Below are 23,297 nucleotides of genomic sequence, written 5' to 3'. Positions count from 1 at the left end.
CATGTGGTACCAAGCAGAACAGGGGATGTATTATATCCTCATTTTCACCATTCCAGGCAAAAATATATAATTCTGCTGAGAAATGCACTACTGAAGTTAAACGTTTCAGGGGATGATTTATTAACTTCTCTCGTCCTTCATGGGAAGCAGGGTCAGCTCTACTCAAATTTTCAATAAGTCAGCTCCTGCAAGTTAAGAAGAGGAAGTCAGGTGAATCTGGGGAACCACATGAGACGTTCAAAGACGCACGTATCAATCTGCACTCTAACTCAAACCCCATCTCTAGGCTCGGGTGCTCCCAGGTAGAATTGAACGTGCGTGTAGGCCATGGCTAGGAAAGAAAATAGGGAAAGTGAACATTTTTGTTGTCTTGGATTAGCAAGATCATTGGTGATTTCTTTCTTCCTCCCTTTGTTTCCTATTATTATTGTTACAATGTTGTTTGTGTAAGTTAGAAAACATTACCTGTGCTCTGAAAAGTGAAATTTGGCAAATGAAAATGGAATTCAGTAAAGAATGTCTCCTTTCCTGTGGGTAAAATTGCCCTGCTGTTTCTGTGTGTAGGAATCCTGCACACAGGATTGTCTTTCGGGCAATAAGGTGCACCTGTCTTTAAGAAATGGCGTAGCAATCCGGAATCACTTCCCGTGAGTGGGCCGTGCTGTCAATGCCTGTTTGGTTATCTACTGTCCATTCTCCCACTCGGTAATACATACCGAATTGATTTTCTGTGACAAATATTTTCCTAGTCCAGTGAACATGCAGGAAGCAGTCTTTGTCCCTTTCCAAAAGTCTCTGGACTCCGATTCATTTTCCACGCAGAGGAACAACTTCACAGCTCTGCATCTTTCTTTTCCATCCTATATGTGTTCATAGAACTTTTACTGTCTTGGGCATTTTTAAGATTATTTATTCCCACCTTCCCTTCTGGGGGAGTGGACTCCAGGATCTGTAGGTTTTCACTACCCTGCTCACTTCCTGGTGAAGCCGCCCGTTCTACTGTTAGGCAATATTAAATGGTTGGGAGTTTTAAAATTGTCCTGAAACACAGCTCTACCTTCCAGAGCTGTACAGAATAAGTCTCTTCTCTCTTCCATGTGATGGTTCTGGTGGATGAAGACTCTTAAGTATTTGACTTTTGAGGCTGAACACTTCTTTCAAGCCTCACTTCACGTGACATGTTTTGCAAACATTTCCATCTTCTGGTCATTTCAGCAGACACTCTCTATTTCGTCTCTGACCCCATCTAGCCTAGACCTGGACATCCCATTGTGGATGCGTCTGGGCTGGGAAAGGGCCCACTGAGTCCCAGAAGGGCCTCTGTCACTGCCACATGGGTCCAAGTTCACCTCTGCTGCACTAGTAGCTGGTCAATAAATCGACACAAGGCAAAAGTCTTGGCTTCTTTCTGCCTATCAGCTGTGACCAGTGCATCTAATAGATGTGTTTAAATCAGAGTTTAGAATTCTAACGTATTATTATAAACAAGATCTAGATGAGATCAATTATCTGAGCTCATGAAGACAATAAATAACATGACTTTTATCACCCTGGATCTTGAATAAGATTTGGTCTTGAATATTCAAATATTCTGGTTTGAGGATTACCCTGGGATTTAATCGGAGCAGCGTGCAAGGAATCAGGGCGGTGTGCAAGGAATCGGAGCGGTGTGCAAGGAATCAGGGCGGTGTGCAAGGAATCGGAGCGGTGTGCAAGGGTGTGCGAGAGACTGTGCACAGTATTGGTCGTATGAATAGTACTGCTTTAAGATTTATGCTTTTCACAAATTTGGGGAACTTTCAAATTTTCTTTGTAAACTTGGGCTAAGTGAAAAGCTGCAGAATCAGCAAAATCTGATCACTTCTCTTTGTTATTGGCCAGTGATTTTCTCACATAGAAATCCTTTCCAGTAAGAAATGAAATCAACTCAGCACAACTTTTTGTCATTTTTAAGTGCTAACAAGCCACTTCTTAGTAGATGGATTCTAGGTAGCAAATAAGATTGGCAGAAATTTCTAAACAACTATAAAACTCTTTCTTGCTAAGACCATAATGGCCCTCAGAATTTTTCTTAGTTTGATAACCTGTACAGACAAAATTGAATATTTGCATGCCAGACAATTAATTATTTGGCATCCTACATTTGATACTACCTTTATTTCGATTTGCAAAAATGTACTACATTCTAAAAAACTTTCAGTTTGGGTGAGGCTGTATTTGAGTTTTGTGTTCTCTACTTTTTGAGGCCATCTCTATTCTACTTCATCTTGACCTGGAGTTAATACGAGTTATAATCATGGGCACATTTATAAGAAAGAATGTTTTGTGATCTGTATATGGGCAGAAATCGCAGCAAACCCTTTGCCTTAAGACCATATGTCTTTTTTTGTCCTGGGGAGTCCCAGGTGCTCTTATACAATTAATGACAATTATTATCAATACAAACTATTCTATTTATTAATTATTAATTGATAAATATTAGCCCTTTTGTATTTCAAAGGATCCAAACTTGGAATGTAAGTTATATGACCATCCTGATTTGAAAGGAACCGAAAGCTTGGGCTCAGCAGCCAATATGCCTGATTAATTCCCTGGATCTAGCCAACCTTTAGCACACGTTCGCAGCATCTCCAGATTCTTCCTCCTTTCCCTCACCCTGCTACAGTGCAAACATGGTTCCCTAGAGGGGCTGAAGTCTAGAATAGGTATAAGTGAATTACCCAGTGAAGAGACCTGGGGAATCTTGACGCCTTGTACGAGACGCTATAGAAGGAAGACAAAGCTCATGAGAGTGAGCAGTGGGTAGAGTTTAATTAAACAGAGCACGTAGAACATGCTAAGTACATGTTTCATCTGGTCACGGTGTGGATATAAATGAAAAGGGAGATGAGAAAGAACTGGGAGGTGGATAGTAATCATATTGGGTTTGACTCAATGGGGGTTAGTAGGTTGGCCATAACAAGGAGAGGCGCCATCGTTACTGTGTGCTCTAGGACCCAGAGTGCGTGGTGGTGAGACATTAAGTTCACAGAAGTGCTGTAAACACAATCTAATATCATATTCATTCTTGAGATAAGGTTTTGTTGAAGTACAGGGGTGAGAACAAGAAGCAGAAGGGTAGAAAAAAGAACTAATCATAACTTCAAGGTTGAGAATATGCCTCATTCACTGTTTTGTGTCTTGCTTCTTGATTTAGTGGAATGTATTTATTTGGTTTATTTTATTTCCTTATTTCGCTCACTGGGTTTCTCTTTTCTGTTGTTGTTTTAGGAGCTGGTGGGGAGTAATCCTCCGCAAAGAAACTGGAAGGGAATAGCCATTGCACTCCTTGTGATTCTGGTCATCTGCTCCTTGATTGTCACCTCGGTCATACTGCTGACACCAGGTACTTACATTTATTCTTGGAAAAGCAAGTCGCTGTAAGGGGAAAAGTGCAGAGTTTTGCTTTGCGAATTTTCTTCTGAGTAACTACCTATTACATAATTTATTTTCCCCAGGTTCTAATTCTCACTGTGCCATTTTTTAAATGATGTAATATGGTTCAATGAAAAAAAATCCATGTTGTATGCTTTGAATTTATTTATATAGTTGTTGACTAGGTAGAAATGCTTGGCATATATTAAAATTCATAGTTACTTACTCATGTTTGCTGAGCTTTAAGACAGTGGCATTATAAACGTAATAATTCTGTAAATCTCATGGAGTTCATGGCCACTATCTCAAGGATGAATTTTAAAAATGATTAAATGACACACACAAACTGAACTAAGGACCAGGTTACTTACTAGGTATTTACTCACAAAACAACAAAAGTAGAAGAAAGAGTCGGAAATCTCTCAGGAAAGAAAAAACACACAAAAATCTTTACCAGAACCCTTACACAAGCACGTGCACGTACCTGCCCTAATGAATGTCTCAGGAAAGAAGGGAGAGACCCTTTGTAAGGAAGCTCAGGAAGAAGGCAGTCTGTGCAGTGGGTGTGGATGAAGGGTGAGGCTCAGGAAGGCTTTGTCGGCAAGATGGATGACCACACACCACACGGCGGTTGTAGGAAGCGCTGCGGCCACATTCTGTTCTCATATTAGCTTCATAATTGTGTGAACAAAAAACACGGCTCTAATCCTCAACAAATTAACTGTACGGGTATTAGGCCTTAAGGTGGAAAAAGAGATATCAAAATGTAGAGATAGATAGATAGATGGATAACTTTTCCATTGTTACAAAAAGCAAACTACTTTACTCATAGGTCTAGCAGGAAAACAGGAGAGACCTAATGGAGAACCAGGGGGAGCGGAGGAGGGAGAGAGAGTTGGGGAGAGAGAGGGATGCAAAACTTGAGAGACTATTGAATGCTGAGAATGAACTGAGGGTTGAGGGGGAAGCGGGAGGGGGGAAAAGAGGTGGTGGTGATGGTTGAGGGCACTTAAGGGGAAGAGCACTGGGTGTTGTATGGAAAACAATTTGACAAAATATTATGGAAAAAAAAAGAAAGAAAAGAAAAAAAAAGCAAACTACGATGTACATTTAAACCATTCCAAATCTTAAATGAAAAACATAAAGTAATCTGTACCCTGAAACCAAAACTATATTAAGATATCACAGGAAAACTATAACCAATGTCTTTTATGAATATAGATGTAAAAGTCTCAACTGAATCCAGCCCCATATAAAAAGGAGTATATACCATCCCCAAATGTGACATATCCCAGGAAGGAAAATTTGGTGTAATGTGTGAAAATCAGTGTAATCCATACATATTAATAGAATAAAGGGGGAGGGAATCCACATGATCATCTCAGTAGATACAGAGGAGACATCTGACAAAGTCCAAAGTCCTCTCATAGCAAAATACTCAACAAAGCTAGTAAAAAGAAAGTCCTCAACCTGATGGAGACCATGTATGAAAAACCCACAGCTAATACTAATCAGACCTATCCAACCTAATACCATACCTAACATCATACTTGTCATACCCAAATGAAAGACTGAAGGTGTGTCCCTAAGATCAGGGACAGGAATAGCAGCTGCTTCCTGCTTCCCAGGTCCTCAGTCCCCCACTTCTATTTAATGTTGCATTGGAGATTCTGCCCAAAGTAATACAAGCTTTTAAAAGAAATCCTGACAGGAAGAAAGTGAACTATGTCCATTTATAGATGGGATGAATTGGTATACAGAAATCCTTAAGGGGCACCTGGGTGGCTCAGTCAGTTAAATATCCGGCTCTTGCTTTCTGCTCAGGTCATGATCTCCCGGTTGGTGAGTTCAAGCCCCAAACTGGGCTCTGCACTGACAGCACAGAACCCGTTTGGGATTCTCTCTCACTCTGCTCGCTTGCTCTCTCTCTCTTAAGAAAAATAAAGAAAAACAAAAAATAAAGAAAAAAGAAAATGGTTCCACCTGTGATTATTTCAAAAAGAATAAAGTACTTCAGAATAGATTTAACAAAAGATGTACAGGCTTGTGCACTGAAAATCAAAAAATATAAGTGAAAGAAATTAAATAAAACCTAAGTAGATGGAAAGATATTTAATGTTTATGCATTAAAAGATCTAATTTTGGTAACATGGCAATACTTCCCAAATAGATACAGATTCAGTGCAGTCTTTAGCAAAATCCCAAATGCCTCTATTGGAGGAACAGACAAGCTGATTCTAAAATTCATATGAAAATGCAAAGGACTCAGAATAGCCAAAACAACCTTGAAAAAGAAAAGCTAAGGTACTTAGACTTCCTGATTATAAAACTTACTCTAAAGCTACAGTAATGAAAATATTGTGGTAGTGGTCTAAGTATTGACATACAGATTAATGGAATAGAATTGAGGGCTCAGAAATAAGCCCATACATCTATGGCCAATTGGTTTTTGACAAAGGTGCCACGATCATTCAATGGAGGAAGAATAGTCTTTTCAACATATAATGCTTGTAAAACTATGGGCGCCTGGGTGGCTCCGTCAGGTGAGGGTCCATCTTCAGCCAGGTCATGATCTCCTGGTTCATGGATTTGAGCCCCGTGTCAGGCTCTGTGCTGACAGCTCAGAGCCTGGAGCCTGCTTCAGATTCTGTCTCCCTCTCTCTCTGCATCTCCCTTGCTCACTCTCTGTGTCTCTCTCTCAAAAAATGAATAAACATTTAAAAAATTAAATAATCCTTGCAAAACTAAATATCCACATACAAAAGAACAAAGTTGGAACCCTGCCTCACACCATATACAAAAATCAACTCAATATAGATCAACAACCTAATATAAGAGCTGAAACTCTAAAATCAAAAGCATAAGCATCCAAAGAAAAAAATAGATAAATTGGACTTCATCAAACTTAAAAATGTTTGATGTCAGTAGACACTATCAAGAAAGTGAAAAGACAACACAAAGAATGTGAGAAAATATTTGTAAGTCATATGTTCAGTAAAGGTCTAATGTCCTGATTGTATAAAGAATTATTATAACTCAAAACAAAAGAGAAATAATTTAATTAAAAACAACTAGAAGATTTCAAAAACATTGATCCAGAGAAATGTATGTGGCCAATAAGTATAAAAAAAGATGCTCTACATCATTAGTCATTAAGGAAATGCAAATCAAACTCATGGTATACACTTCATAACCACGAGGATTAAAAAAGGGAAAGTAACAGGTGTTGTTAAAGATGTGGAAAAATTGGAAACTTTAAACATTGTTAGTAGGAAGGTGAAACTGTTGAGCCTCTGTGGAAAACTGGTAGTCTCTCAAAAAGTTAAACATAGAGTTAGTATATGACTGAGTGATTCCACTCCCGGGAATATACCCAAGAAGACTGAAAACATATGTTCATGGAGAAACTCACACGTGGATGTCCACAGCACCATTATCCGTAAAAGCCAAAAAGGTGGAAATAACCCAGTGTCTGTCACCTAGTAAATATGTAAACAAGTATGGGCAAGTGTGATATGTCCATACAGTGGAATATTATTCAGCCATAAAAATGAATTATTCACGTAGGCTACAACATGGGTGAAACTTGAGGACATTATGCTAAGTGACTGAAGTCAGGCACAATACACCGCATATTGTATGATACCAGACTGGGTGAATCCATAGTGACAGAGGTAGATTAGTGGTTGTCTGGGGCTGGGGACAGTAACAAGTAACTGCTAGTAAGTATGAGGCTGTTCTTTCTCTTTTTTTAATGATATAGGTTTAGAGAAGTTTTAGATTCACAGAAAATTTGAGAGGAAAGCACAGAGATTTCCCAGATGCCCTCAGTTCCCACCATGCATAGCCTCTGGGGTTCTCAGCATCCCTACCGGATGGTACATTTGATACAACTGATGAGCTCATCTGGATGCATCATGACATGTCTTTGGGGGATGATGCAAATATTCTGGAATTTGATAGTGGCGATGGATTCACAACTCTATTCACACATTAAAAATGATGGAACGGCACATATCATAAAGTAGAACTTTCTAGTAAGTGAATTTTATCTCACTTGAGCTATTCATTGGAATGATGGTGGAAAAATTATGAGGAAAAAAAACCCACTGGTGTCATGTGGCCACATACATACTAAAGTACCAGGATGACCTGCCGACCATAGGAAGAGGATCAGGTAGCAGTTCTGGAAAGGAGAGTGTTGTCTCTCCTTGAGCGTGCTTTATGAGCACACCACGGTCGCTGGGGCACCTGGACTCAGGATTCAATATGGTGCCTCTGATTATTGGGAAGAAGTTGCTTCAGTCACTGAAATCTGACTAAGGGGGAGGGCTAGTGAGACAATAGTACTTGTTCTATTTTGTGATTGGCTGATGATGATTCCCCTTAGCTGGGGACATCAGCAACCACATATTTTTAGTTCATGTAGATGGAGTCCGGTCTCCCTGAGGATTTGTGGATACGTATTCCTACCTTTGCTTTTCTTTGAGCCAGAACTGTGCTTTATATGAGAAAATGATTCTTGAGCAGCTGATTCTGCAGTGGCCCAGCAGTGGCTTTGGGACTTAGAAAGCCACAGTGTTCTGGGTAGTTTGAGTTACATCTGACCTCCCAAGGCACACGTGAGTGTTCGCATCACCCAGAGTCTAATGGGTCCTGCGGCTGTCACTTCAGAGTGAGATACAAGGACAGCCTGGAGCTTCTTTCTCACCAGTGGTCCAGAAATGAAGCTGGGTTGCAAATGCTGTGACCAAATAAATTATGAGCCAGTCCTAGAAGCCTTCTCACCTTGTGTCCGTGCAATGCCACACGGAGAGCTGTCTCTCAGCCTTCTCCGATGTCCAGGGAAGCATGTCCTAGCCTCCCGATGCAGCCGCTGATGCTGAGAGTCGTTGACATTCAGCCTTTGGGCAGCGGCATGGGTGTGCCATCTGCAACAGAGAACATCGTCCTTGGAAGCCGTTACCTCTTTGCATGCTGGAGGCCAGTTGTCGGGGCAACGACAATGAGCGAGAGGCATCTGCTGGCAGTGAGGCTGTGATGAATCCCCGAATTCCAGAAAAGGCTTTAAAGAGCAGAATTTCTTTTATTCTTCTGTCAAAATAAAAATGTGGCTGAGCCCTGACTAACCCTTTGGTTCTGTTGGGCTTCCACAGCTAGTATATCTTTTTCCAAGTTGTGCCGCTCAGGGATTGCATGCCGTAGGGTTAGGATGACCAACCACGCCCCTTCCATAGCCTCCTGCTCCCTTCTCTCTCTCACAGGCTTTCTGCATCTGCTGTCCTGCAGCACTGGCTTTTGTTTTGACAATGAAAATTCCGTCCAGTGAAAGAGAATGTCAAATCCCTTAACCTGTGCCTAGCTCCAGAGCCTTCTCAAGTTCACGACCACACTGAGCATCCTCACGTCTACCAGTAGTGCATACTCGTTGGTCACACATTAATGATCCCATCTTGGGGGCCAAGAGCCTTGAGTTCAGTGTTGGGTGAAACGTGAGAAAGGGAGACACAAATGCTCTTCATGAGAGCTTCGTGTCCACTAAAAGAGACAGAAGGAACACTCATCCGGAGAATGACACAATAGGGCAATCAGGAAGCAAAAACAGAACCAAAATCTTAGTCGAGGCTTGGGTAAGGCCAGCTGAGTTGTGCATATCACTGAGTCATTGACCTAGAAGACTGTGGACACGATTAGGGACAGCAGTGGCTTCCAGTGGGTGAGAGACGGAGTGTAGTCTTAACAAGAGGAAGGCCCTTGGGATAATAATTCCCCGCACACCATCTCGGGTGTGTTCCCACCCAGCCTTGCCTCCATTTTGGTAGACTTAGAAATTGCAGTATGTACTTTAAAAAAAATCATCTTTTTCATGGACTACCTGTTTCTAGTCTTCTTTTCTGGTTTGTTGAAACTCAGATTGCAGTACTTGCTTTCTACTTGCCCCCAAAATTCATGCTGAATTCATTGGATTTAGCCTTTTGGTAGAAGTGTTCCCACGTGCATGTGGGTCCCCCTTCCAGCTTGTGGGAAGAATCACCACGGAGGCCCTGTCATGGCCCAGGATCCTGCAGGAGCACGTGGTAATCCCTCTGAACGACACGCACCTTGTTCTGTAGTGCAGTCTAATTGCCACCAGTTATGCACAATTTATGTTTTAAAAATCAAATTAAAAGTGTTTAAGGCAATCTTACTTCCAAAGGGACTAGCCAAATGAGAATGTGTCCTTTTCAATTTTGTCATTCATTTCTCCCTTGCTAGCCTGTGCTCTTTTCTAAATTTCTCTTTGGCATAATAGGCTCAAAGTTACCTTTTTTTTTTAATTTTCAGATATTAAATATGTGTCTACGCTAGGTCACGCAAGGTGTATGCCTTTTTTGGTAGCTACAGGTCTTGCATTCCAATGAAAAGGACTCTGACATTCTCCAACACCACAGTTATTGTTGTAGGAGCTGAAAAACCCATCAGGATCATGTTTGCATGAAAACATCACAGACATTTGACCTTATGGATTTTCTCATTAGAGAAGACGGACAGTAGTTTCTGATGGGAAATGTCAGAACACTTTCAAGCAGCGTATAACTGAAAGTCACGGTGATGGTAGACTCTGCGCTGAGGCCAAGCAGAGGTTACCCGACTATAAGACTCATTAGTCTTTTTGGTGAGAGCATAACATAGAGACGGCTTTTATGGCGTTCAGATTTCACAGTTTGCATCCAATGTGTGTAACTGCTTTGCTAACTTTAAGCTTATTTACCTTTTTTAAATTTTCAATTGGACCCACTAGGCTTTACTGAGAGGGAGTGAAATCTAACAAATTGGCCATCATGGCTCATGAATAGGACAGAGTAGGTACGGGCAAGTCAGACACTTAATCACGTGTTCTGAATGTACACCAGAGTCAAAATAAGATGAAATGACTTTGTGTCATTTCTTAAAGTTCACATTTCACAGAGACCTTACAGTTCGGAGATGGGGCTACTAGGTAACAAAGGACGTCCTGTAATAAAATTTCCACGGGGTTTTAAAATTGGGCTTTTTTAGGGCACATTTGGGTTCACAGAAAAACTGAGAGCCAGCACAGAGTTTTCCCAGATGCCCTGCGCCCCCAGGCACACCCAGCCTCCCCCATTGTCAACATCCCCACCAACTGTACATTGTTACAGTTGATGAGCCTGCAGTGACCCACCGTGACTGCTCTAAGCCTATAGTTGGCACTACTGTGCGCTCTCGGGTTATGCATTCCATGGCCGCGGACAAATGTGGGGTGACCTGTTTCCCCCGTTACAGTCTCATACAGAGTAGTTGACTCCCCTAAAAATCCTCTGAGGGTCTGTCTTTTCATCCTTCCCTCTCCGATAACCCTTGGTGAGGGTCTTTTACAGACTCTGCGGTTTTGCCTTTTCCCGAATGTCACATAGTCGGAACCCTGTGGTAGGAAGCCTTCCCTCACTTAGCAGTGTGCTTTTAAGGTCCCTCCGTGTCTTTTCATGGCTAACAGCTCATTTCTTTTTAATGCTAAATAATATTCCATTGTCAGGTCACAGATTAATTATACCTTCACCTACTGAAGGACATTTTCTCTGTCTCCAGTGTCCTTTTCCATTTATGAACAGGGCTGCTATAAACATTCCTGTGCAGGCATTTATGTGTGTGGACAGAAAGTTTCAACCCCTGGTGGGTGAATGCCCAAGCGTGTGATTGGGGAATGTATGGTCCACGTATATTTCGTTTTGAAGCCAAACTGTCTTCCAAAGAGGCCGCACCTTGGCGTCCCCACCAGCAGCGAGTGACAATTCCTGTGGCCACATGTCTTCACCAGTGTTTGGTGGCATCAGGGTTCTGGACTTTGGCCTTTATAATAGGTGTGTAGTGATACCTCGTTGTGTGAAAGCTTATCTTTTTAAAAATTCTGGAACAATTGATTTTTAAACATTGTAAACATTTATTTAAAATTTTTCAACGTTTATTTATTTTTGAGAGAAAGAGACAGAGTGCAAGCAGGGAGGGACAGAGAGAGAAGGAGACAGAGAATCCGAAGCAGCTCCAGGCTCCAGGCTGTCAGCACAGAGCCCAGCGCGGGGCTCGAACCCACGAACCGTGAGATCATGACCTGAGCCGAAGTCGGACACTTAACTGACTGAGCCCCCCAGGCGTCCCTTAAACATTTATTTAAAATACACTTATATTATATTGTCTGATGAGTTTTCAGACTGAACAGGCCCTATAGCCAGCGCCCAGATCAAAACACGAAATGTCACCAGCATCCCAGCCCCCTCCCCTGCCTTTTCATCACTAATCCTCCCAAAGGTAACCCAGTTTCTAACATCATAGAGTAGGTTCGCATGCTTTTATAAGTTTTGCTTGTACCGTATTAAACTAATCCTGTAGGATGTATTCTTTAACAACTGGTTCTTTTGTTTAGATTCACCATTGTGTTTTAAGATGGACTGATGCTCAATTTTTAATCTATACGTAATCTATATATAATCCCTCCAACAATCACGAAGTAGCTTCACAATAACTTAATAACTTCTGTATGTATCATCACAAGTAACCTACCCTTATTGTTTCTTATGATTTGATATAGAAATAGGTGGTCTGGTCCTGTCTTCCAGCCATTTTCTCTCTTTTTTTAAGTTTATTTATTTATTTTGGAAGAAAGAGAGAGAACACGAGAAGAGGCTGAGAGAGAAGGGAGAGAGAATCCCAAGCAGGCTTCACGCTGTCCGTGCAGAGCCCAGTGTGGGGCTTGAATTCATGGACCATGAGATCATGACCTGAGCTGAAATCAAGAGTCAGATGCTTAACCAACAGAGCCCCCCAGGCGTCCCCTGCAGGCATTTTCTCTGTCTCTCTCCTGTATTAAACTCATCCCCCAGATCCAGTCTTGTCAGCGTTCATCTGTCCTGTATGACTGTGACCAAGTCACAGGACACTCAGTCACATGATCCATCTCTAGGATCCTTCACGTGCACGTGGGCATCTGTGGTTCTGTTTCTAGATTCCTCTGTGTCTGTTCACGCCCACCCGCCAGCTGGCCGATGGGAAGAACAGCTTCTACTCTGGTCGTGAACTCGTTACTTGTTTTCGCTGCTGTTGCAGCTGCCACTGTAGATTCATCAAAGATAATTGATTAAAGTGAAGGGAAACCGCGTGCTCTGTGGGGGGAGGACAGATAATATTTATTACGACAGCCCAGAATATAGGAGAGACCGGGGACGACAGGAAGCATTCATGGAAGGATGTTTGGAAGATGAGGAATTTGAAGGTCGGGGATGGTAGAGACGATGGTCGTCTAAGAAGTGAGGTCCCCACAAGCCATGATAAGCTGTCCGGAGTGCTGGCTGGAGAGAGTGTCCGGCATCGAAGCCATGGAGGGCCATAAGGAATGTCCAGTTAGGCTGGGGCGGGGGGGCCAGATCGGAGGGTCAGGACCTCCAGGCACCAGGTTTGCGATTGATTGTATGCCAGTGGTTCCTATCATTGGCAACAGCGCATACGCTATAACTGATTTCAGAAGTCATAAATCCGTCAGTCATCTTACCGCTGGAAAAGGGCATGTACGGACTCACAGACATTTGGACGCACCACAGGCAGCTCATGTACGGGGTCAGCCCGCCCGTGGCCCTTGTTAGGATCAGCCTACCCAGAACCCACATGTTACACTATATCCGAGTACTTTCGTCCCCAGCAGAACAACCTAACTAAAATAATTCAAACTGTAGGCGCTGTATTGTTTCCTAGAAGGAGAAGTCTGGACGCGGCCAGTCCAGGGTACTTCGGTGGCTCGGGGATCTGTGCCGGCAAAGTGGCTGCGCTGGCGTCACGTGGCATGTCTCCTGCCCTCACAGGAAAGGAGGGAAAACCCCAGAGCCCGCCTGGCGTCCTCCTGTCTCTCCCTGCAGCCGTCCGGGGGGCAGCAGGAAGCTGTCACCGCTGTACCGCCTGGCCTCTGCCTCCCTCAGCCGGGAGGGGTCTGGGAAGCGCGTCTTCCTGATCCCTGGAAGAATACAGTTTACGAAATATTTGGCGAAATGCAGTCTACTTCCCTTGAACTTGAACAGTGAGTTTGAATCATTCTTTAAATTGAAACAAATCTTGAAGGAGGGAGTTCTGACAGATTCTCATAAAAGAGCAAAGTAATTTACACCGCTACTAACCTTATAGCTAGTTGCAAGCTTCCCGAGTCCTGAGGAGTGGGTCCCTAGGAGAATCTTAACAGTCTCTCCTTTGACTTTGCATCATCAGTTCCGGGATTGTGAAGTGCATCTCGCTTATTTATTGAATCCTTGTACTAAAGAGCCATTTATCTACAGGATAGCAGTCGATTATTATGCATGCTCGTGGAAAACTCGAAGGCAAATGTGCCTACATATTTATCCCTGAAGGGGCCCTGTTCACAGCCTTGCTACATTGTGCCTCCTGTTTTAAAGGCACAGTTGTATACAAACATTAGAAAGGACAAACCTTATGCCGGGACTCTGGTTTTCTCTAGTCTGCTCCCTGGATTGGATGAGAGCCTCTTGGTAAATTCCAGGTGCATCTTGGGCGCCTCAGGACCATCTGTTACAAGGGGCTGGTCTAGTCTAGTCGTTGCTATTTTAGGGAAGACTCTGGCCATCCAGGAAGGAACCAAAGGCAGCAATTCAGGAATCTTCCGGCGAGTTACCAGGTCCAGGTTAGGAACCCAGAAATAGATGATAGAATAAAATGAGGGAACTGGAGAGAAATTGCCCACAACGAAGCAAGCAGGTCAGAGAATGGAGGAGGACTGAGTTCTAGGCTGCAGTGGTCCACCTGCTCTTGGAGGTAGAACTCTTGACCTTAAACCCTGTGTGAACTGCCATATATATATATATATATATATATATATATGTATACATATATACATACAGTATACATATATACATACAGTATACATATATATCTTAATACCTCATATAAAAGCATGGAGTTAATTTAGAAATCATCTGGAATTTGAGGAATATGAAATAGCTATCCATGCTTTTATGTGAGGTATTAAAACGACCAGAAATTAGGTTAAGAGATAATTTACAGAGCCTCAGATTAATCAGTCTGTTTCTCCCTTGCTTGGTCCTTATCTAGACTCTGTCTTTTTTTTTTTTAATCAGTAAATGTATGATTATTGTGTTTTCCGAGGATGCCTCCTAAAGCGGCAGGTTAGCTAGAAATGCAGAAAAGGCCTTGAGGGACCTGGTAGGTGAGACAGGCTCCCCCAAAGGCTGGGAATGTTACCTTATGTGTCAGAAAGGGTGGTTTTTGCCATAGGCAGAGGTGGTCATGTTAAGCACCCCGAGGTGGGGGTGGGGTGGAGGTTCCTACATTGTCCCCTAAGGCCACCTTTGTGAGAAGGAGGTGGATCTGAACAGACAGAGAGGGAAGGCAGCGGGCCAGGAGGCCGGGATTGCAGTGATGTGGTGGGGGGGGTGGGCCAGAGCCACCTGCAGACACAGAGAAGAGACGCTCCCCCAGAGTCCGCAGGGAGCGCCCCCTGCTGGCAGGCACCTTGCTCCTGGTCCAGGGAAACGGACTTCAGACTTGCGAGAGAACAGCCGTGTGCTGCTCTGCCGTAGAGCAGCCAGGGCCAAGTGAGGCAAAGGTACACAAACGCCATGGCTTGCAGGCAGCCACCGCAGGGGGGCAGAGCCAGGAAGAGGTGTGCTGGACACTGGGGGCCACGGATAATGGTGACCCCCCCCACGCCCCACCCCACGGGAGAACCCATGCCCACCTCCCACCCCTCCCGACCACCGCGCTCAGCTTCCGACTTGGTTCTTCAGCATCTCCGCCACCAGAGGAGGCACTGGAGCACATTCACACTTAGGTGTACATGTGGTGCTTTTCAAATGTGGAAGGAAATGGCAACACCCATCCCCCAGCGTGGCCTAATTGATGTTTATTATTTCACTTACATGCATTAAACAGACACGAGTTCCACTTACATTCCCATAAAATTAGCAGAAGGAGCCAACTTAAATACAGACCCATCAGCAAAGCCAATAAAATCCAAGCAGCAAAAGTGCATTCTGTGTGACACGATGAGGAGACCTGAAATGGCGTCCCCGGCACCTTGCTCCCGGGACGCGGGCGCTTGGGGTCCCCCGAGCCGCCTCTCCAGCACCGGGTGAGGGCCGGCTCCCCGTCGGGAGCACGGCACACCTTTGTTCACGTGACAAGCTGCACCGCCGTCTCGGAAAGCTAAATTAGCCGGCCGTGGGGTTGGCGCGTCAGGAAGACTCAGGCCAGCTCCGACACTGGTCTGGGTGTGAGGAGATGCTTGTGAGCAGATGGGTAATGGTTAAGAAAACGTGAACAGTGGAAAAGCTGGTAACTGATCGACCAAGATCAAGACAATAGTAATACTTTCTGTTGTGTTCTCAATTCTAGATCTGGCCTCTAGATATGATTCATTACGTTTTACAGATTCATGTTTTAGTTTTTCTGCTGTTTATTCCTGTGATCCTTTTTTTTTTAAGTTTATTTACTTTGTTTTTTGGGAGAGAGAGAAAAAGAATGAGCAGAGGAGGGGCAGAGAGAGAGAGGGAGAGAGAGAATCCCAAGCAGGCTCCACACTGTCAGCACAGAGCCCGATGTGGGGCTCGAACTCACAAACCATGAGATCATGACCTGAGCTGAAACCAAGAGTCGGACGCTGAACCAACTGAGCGCCCCCCGGGCGCCCTGTTCCTGTGGCTCTTGATGCAGTGCTCATCTGTCAGTATTGGCAGACGACTTCTAGCAATGTGAAGAATGCTTCTCACGTGGCTCCCGCCTCCTTTCTTCACTCTGCTATGAGGCCTTTGAAGTCATTTTTAAGTCCTTTCTAAGGTTCTTTCTTAAATTTATATGAAAGCATCTTTATGTATGCATGTCTTGTTCCTCCGGCCTTCGGGGGTGTGCCTTGACCTCGCGGGCTGAGCTGGGGAGGTTTGCGTGCCTGACCGCCTCCTCCAAGCCCACCTGGCATCTCCCTTTCTTCCTCTCAGCTTCGGGTAATATTTGCAGCCTCCTTTCTCGCATTACTAAAATCTCCCACCAAATAATAGCAAATTGGCTGAAAAACAGAACACTCACTGAAAACATCCTGTTTGTCTGCAGGCACTCAGGCCAAGCGAACTCTCGTTTCTCCACATCCGTCAGTGGCTACAATTTACCTTATGCTACTTGGACCTTGACTTTCTTAAGCAAACCAGTTGTCTTGGCGATTCTAATAGATTATTTCTATTTGAAAGGAACCAGGAAAACCGTCCTTATTGAAGACAAAACGAATGCCTATTAGAATGTGTTCATCAAACACATGGCTCAGTTTAGGAAGGTTGCAGAATGGGGTACCTGGGGGGCTCCGTCGGCTGAGCATCTGAATCTTGGTTTCAGGCCAGGTCATGATCTCACAGTTCATGGGTCAAGCCCCGTGTCGGGCTCTGTGCTGACAGTGTGGAGCCTGCTTGGGATTCTCTCTTTCTCTCTTTCTCTCTGCCCCTCCCACATGCTGGCTCGCTCTCTCTCTAAATAAGTGAATAAACTTTAAAAAAATAAAGGAAGAGAGGTTTCAGGATACAAGGCCTACAAATACTGTGTTTCTGTGTGCTGGCAACAAAAAGTTAGACATTAACGTTTTGGAAAGGCCAATTGTGTTAGCGGGCTCAGGCTAGCAGAATAAAACACCCCACACCCAGTGCCTTAAGCGACAGAAATGTATTTTCTCACAGTTCTCAAGTCCTTAAGCCCAAAGCCAAACTGCAGCAGAGCTGGTTTACAGGGAGGCCTCTCTTTCAGGCTTGCAGAGTGCACCTTCTCACTGTGTCTCAGGTTGCTTTGGGTCTGCATGCAGAGAGGGAGAAAGAGAGAGAGCACTCCGCCGTCTCTTCCCCTTTCCTTACAAGGACGCTGGTCCTGTTCAAAGAGATCCCCATCTTTTTGATCTTATCTAAGTTTAACGACTTCTGGAGGGCTCTGTCTCCAGGTTTAGTCACCGTGGGGTAAGGCTTCAGCGTATGAATGGGAGAGGGGTGCAGTTTGGTCCATAACCAGGACTCCTGGGTATCTTTGGCCATTAATCTGCCTGCACAGTCTGACCTCCAGCCCCTAAAGAGTCCCATCCATGCCACAAACACAGTACATTCTCTCCACCCTAAGGTCCGCAGAAGTCCCACACATACGGCATCCACTCAAGTTTCAAAGACTCATCAGCTCAAAAGTCCCAAATAGCGACACCCAAGTCCCCGGAACAAGTTATTGAAGATGGTGAGTGTCATCCATGTTGCAGCCTGTAGGTAAACATGCTCCCTGGTTTAAATTTCATCGTTTGAAGTTGTTGATCGTGAAGCATGACTAAATTTCTTCCTTCACTGTGGCACGCGCCCCAAGGACATAGCAGTATCATCTACAGTAGATGGCGTCCATTACACTTCTTTACAAAAGAAGGAAACGTCTAACGGGAAGTATGGATTCCAGCATCTGCTGGTGCCCGACACAGAGCGCCCACTCAGCGAACGTGAAAGGGCAGGTTGCTCGTGTTTTCATCGCCTTGTCCTTGAGCTCACAGACGTCCGTATTGGTTGGTCAATAATGAAACAAGTAGCAGCCATTTGCTGTTAAGCAAAACCTGGGTCATTGGAACTTGTGACTTAATGGCTCAGACTTTGAAAAGTGGATAGTTTCTTTGATTTCCACGTGTTCTTCGGACGTGTGTATGAAAGCAAACAGCTGTTATTAGCTTCTGTGGAAGTAACATGCACATGTTCACAGTGACTTATTCTAAATCCTTTGACTCTGAGCTGAGGTTCAGATCTGCCTCCCCTGTGAAGCCATATCCAGCCATCCACCGGTCTCTGTCTCCTTGGAGTTTGAAATCTCTACATGACCTGCCACGTGACACATCGCTGCGGGCCACCGTTGTCATGTGCTTCGTGTGGATCTGATGTGGAGGCTACGTTTTTCTAATTAAGGAAATTGTCCATAAAAACTGGCTTTTTAAACTTTTCCTTTATTTACGGAAATCTTTTTTAACCCAGAGAATGTAATGTTTTCTCAGTGTTTTATCATTAGCATTACCTGCCTGAGGTTTTTCTGTATTTTATAATTTAATTAGCATCCTGCTTCTGGACCAGGTATACACAAGCCGGAATCTGTGAATAATGTCAGCGTTCAGATTTCCCTGCAAATGTGGTTAAGGCAGCGTGACGGCCCCCCACATCCCTGGAGGAGCCATGTGACCACGCAGCAGCTCCGGTCTGCCTTCCGTAAAATGGCTTTCTTCCCTCCTCTTTCCTCAAGGATCAAGAGTTAAAACCGTCAGTGTCCTCCCAAGACTGCAAAGCACTTTCCGAGTTGTTAGTTATTCCAATTTCTAACACAAGCAGAAGTAACAAGAGACTTCTGACTAATCGCCCAGATTTTCTTTGTTCCTAAATTGGGTTTGTCAGTAGCCAACCTCTACTTGAAGTGATTGAAAGCCTCAAGAGGTTATGCTTCCCATTAATCCATTGTAGGGTGGTAGAATTGATTGCTAATTTTAAAAATCTCTAAGGAACATTCCAAAATGCTCTCCAGTAATTGTGCTGCCTAACAACAGAACTGTTTAACAAGCACCGGGAAGGGAGGGGCCGGGACAATTTGCTTCACACTCTGACCTACATGGAGATAACGGCCCCGTGCCTTCGTGGGCCGGTGAGCTGACTGGGATGCATCACAAGACTGTGTGGTCATCCGGCTGTCGGGCTCCATGAAACCTCTCCCCAGATTACCTCCAGGATGAAAGCCAAACCAGAAGAGCCACGGGCCACTTCATGTATCTCCATTTGTACAGTGACTTTTGGTCTAAGATGGCAAATTGAGCCCAGAAATCTTACCCTTTTGGTTTGAAGCAAGTAAAAATGAGAGAAAATAAATAAAAACATAGCTGCACTCAAAAACAAGAGTGTTTTATATACTTGGAGCAAAAGAGTGTCTTCAAAAGAAGGACCAGGTAGTAACCTACGGCACCAGCCTCAAGGGGCAGAAGATGACGTCAGACCCAGCAGGAGGGGCCAGGATATTGGTGACACAAAGGGCCAAGGACAGGACAGGTGCCCCTGCCTTAAAACTGGGTTCATGCTCAGAGGATCTTGAATCACATCAACCATGAAGGGCAAAGAATCCAGCCCAGACGGCCGCATGAGGCCCAGACAGACCCTCAAAGTGCCCAGGACATTGCTCCCAGCCACACCACCAGGGGTCTCTCGTGATCTGGGACACCCACAGGGCAGAAGTTTACAAGTAGGAATCATAAGGGCCCCCAGAAAATCTCCCCTGCAAAGCAGAACACCAGCTTAACACACACGAGAACTTAAATCCAAAGACATATAAATAAATAGGGAAATCAGAAAATGACATTTTAGGGTTTTTAAAAAATTATCGGTGTCATAAAGGAGCTTATTACCTAGAAGAGTAAATGATCTTGAACAGGAGCTAATTAGGAATATTACAAACTGAAATGTACTTATTTGAGATTTTAAAAGTGAGTAGCAGGATGAAGCAATCCAAATAATGCTAAAAACAATGAGAAAGTGGAAAATCGAATGGAAGGAATCATGCAAATGCTCCCAAAGACATGAAAGCGTGGGGCACACAGCCAGCGAGGTGGCGGTGGGACCCCGCAGCTCTCACACAGGGTGCGCCTGCGCCCAGGAAGGCAGGCTCCGATGAAGGAGAAGCAATAACAAACAAGGTCGTTACTGCAACATCCTGAGAAGGAGAACGATAAGTCTTGGACTGACAGTGTTACCCGCTAGTAAGGACGATTTTTAAATAAAATCCACAAGTAGACGTTTTCTGTTTGTTTTTTGTCATTTGTTTTTTACCTTACTTTTAATGTTTTTTATTTTGAGAGAGAGAGTAGGGGAGGGACAGAGGGGAACCAAGAATCCCAAGCAGGCTCCACACTGTCAGCGCAGAGCCCGAAGCAGGGCTCAATCCCAGGGACCCTGAGATCATGACCGGAAGGCAAGCCAAGAACTAGACACACAACCAACTAAGCCGGCCAGATGCCCCACAAGTGGACAGTTTCTAGTGAAACTTGAGAATATGAAATATAATGGGAGAAGCTGCCTTCATCTCTAGACCTTGCCCGTCACCCTGTCTCCTGCCCCAACGCTGGCACCATGGTTTCCTGACAAGGCTGCATTCGCCGACACCTTCACGCCACTTCTAGCTCGGATGTTCTTCTGTGTCTTTATCCTGGCTAGCAGGCGCCTTCCTCAGGGAATTCTTTCCAGAACTCCTCCCGCTTCATTCCCCCTGGTCAGGGCCAGCTCCCTGCTCTCAGCACCAATGCTCTTGCAACATCCGGGCTCTCTGAGCTCTTTAAAGTCTTCGCTTGCGATTCTTCCAGCCTAGCCTGGTCCCTGGGGCTTGACAGCCATCCTTGTCCCCACCTCAAAGGATCTTTGAAATGCATTGCAGTACTGCTCAGTGCTTTTGTTACCTAGGAGTCGGATGTAGGAACAAGTCACCAAGGTCCGGAGAGGCCAGGAGTGAGCATCTGTCTTAAAGAGCCAGAATGAATTATTGACGGATCCCAGTGTTCTGGCTTCACCGGAGCACTTCTGTGGCATCTGTCACAACGCCTCCACCACCAACCGTCCTGGTGCAAAAGTCGTGTGTCTAAAGCACCTTTTAAAAACAAAGCATTCATTTTTTAAAAGCAAGACACATTTTTAGATGAATAGAATGGTGGTTTATAAGAAGAGGGGTTCTTCAGAAAGCGAATAAACGACCTTTTTCATCTTTTACACCAGGTTTGCGTCAGTGCATGGATGCCTCAAAATGTGGGCTGGAGCCATCCTCTGATGGCGAAGCTTATTCAGATAAAGTTTAAGTTTTAATAGGATTGTTTGTTTTCTGACTATATGCTTAAGAAATTGTATGTCTCAGAAGTTTTCACACTTAGTTTTTATTTTATTGATTGTATTTTTATTGAAATATATTTCACATTACCATTGTATAAGTTTAAAGTGTGCAGCTGACTGGGGTGCTTGGGTGGCTCAGTCAGTTAGGTGACTGACTTCGGCTCAGGTCATGATCTCACAGTTTGTGAGTTCGAGCCCCACGTTGGGCTCTGTGCTGACAGCTCAGAGCCTAGAGCCTGCTTTGGATTCTGTGTCTCACTCTCTCTCTGACCCTCCTCCACTTGTGCTCTCTCACTCTCTGTCTCTCAGAAATAATATTAAAAAGAATAATAATAAAATTAAAAAAATAAAGTGTGCAGCTCGCTGATGTGATACAATTATATATTGCAATATAATTGCTTTTGAAGTGTTAGCTAATACCTTTATCAGGTCACATAATTATCATTTATTTTTATCAGTGGGAATAATTAACATCTAATCCCTTAGCAATTCTAATTATGATACAGCACTAAGAAACATCCAGCATTATAACACAGCATTATTTTCTATATTCACTATACTGTGCACTAGATCCCCTCGACTTCTTCATCTACTAGTTGCACATATATTTCTTAATCACTAGATCACCGTGTAACTTCACTAGATCGATGACTGGTGATCTTTAAAATATTCATTGTTTGTTTTTCATATGAAATGCATTGTTTGCAGCCGTGTGTCTTTTTACGGGGCTGCTTCATTTGCAGATGGAAAGGTCCTACAGGGAAGAACTGGGTTTGGTTTACCGTATTTTGTTCAGCACCTGGGACAGCTCCACATAGACTCAGGTGTAAGGAGGAGGCCGCTTTGAAAGGTATCATTCTGTAATTTTCAAAAGACTTTTACACACATAAATCCTATTTGATATTTAAGAAATCAATCATTGCGCAAAATAACACATGACTTTTCTGACAACTTCAATAATCAATAACATCCAGAGAGGCCAAAAGAAAGAAACCATATAGGAGATGTAATAAACCTATATGCTAGGTGGGGCTCCTGGGGGGCTCAGTCGGTTAAGTGTCCAACTCTTGATTTTGGTTTCGGTCATGATCTCACGGTTTGTGGGTTTGAGCCCCACTTTAGGCTCTGTCCTGATAGCACAGAACCTGCTTGAGATCTCTCTCTCTCTCTCTCTCTCTCTCTCTCCCCTTCTCTCTCTGCCCCTTCCCACTTGCACACCCACATGCTTTCTCTCAAAAAGAAAATAAACATTTAAAAATTAAAAGAATCAATGCACTAGGATCCTACAAGGGCCACTGAGTGTTTCATTCAGGGAGTATTTATTTATGTTAGGTCATCTAACAAAAATTCTTACTGTTTTCCCAACCTGCCACAGATCTTGAAACGGAAAATTAAGAGGCAGAGGGTGCTGTTGAGGGCATGCTCCGTGATAGCCACACAATGGAAGCTGGCTCAACAGGCAGAAGTTGGAAAGAAAACCAGACATAACAACCAAGCATGAAAGCATAAAGACACCGTGGGTCTGAAAGCACCTCACATAGGATGTGCACACACCAAACACCCTGCTTGGCACTGGGGACAGCCCCACATGGCATCACAACTCAGAACTGGTTAGGTGAGGGCCCTGGGTCTCCAATAAAAGGGCCCCAACCGTTGGCATCTTCTATTCAGGAAGGTGGGAATGGAAGTACATAATTCTAGTTGGATAACATACATCGGAAATGGTTAATGATGTTACTGGTATCACGGAAGCAAGAGTGGTTTGAGGTGCTACCCTTGTGGGTTTAATCTGTCAGCTTCGACCTCAGGACGTAGGATGAGCATTGCAGGATTTCTACAGTCTCGCCTGCTGGTGCCATTAACTAGACATCTCCTCTTGCGGGGCGGGGGGGGAGGGTATTAGATTAGTCCCTTCAAGTCCCTTACTGTGAAGCAATCAAGGTGAAGTGAGGCAGAATCTGGTAGCGTGCACACAGA

The 23,297-nt window shown here is 44.2% G+C and overlaps 1 protein-coding gene across 3 annotated transcripts in view; it reads left to right on the top strand.

Annotated features, from left to right (window-relative positions):
* The window catches only part of DPP6 (dipeptidyl peptidase like 6), an 867,370-nt gene that overhangs the window by 539,792 nt on the left and 304,281 nt on the right, over window positions 1-23,297 (top strand). For all 3 annotated transcript variants that reach the window (XM_029921134.1, XM_029921141.1, XM_029921139.1), the window contains exon 2: window positions 3,271-3,385. In XM_029921134.1, the coding sequence (XP_029776994.1) occupies window positions 3,271-3,385 (115 nt within the window). The remainder of the gene's footprint in view (window positions 1-3,270; window positions 3,386-23,297) is intronic.

Source organism: Suricata suricatta, chromosome 2, assembly GCF_006229205.1.
Source record: "Suricata suricatta isolate VVHF042 chromosome 2, meerkat_22Aug2017_6uvM2_HiC, whole genome shotgun sequence".
Taxonomy (NCBI): domain Eukaryota; kingdom Metazoa; phylum Chordata; class Mammalia; order Carnivora; family Herpestidae; genus Suricata; species Suricata suricatta.
This window is presented reverse-complemented; position numbering and strand designations above follow the sequence as displayed.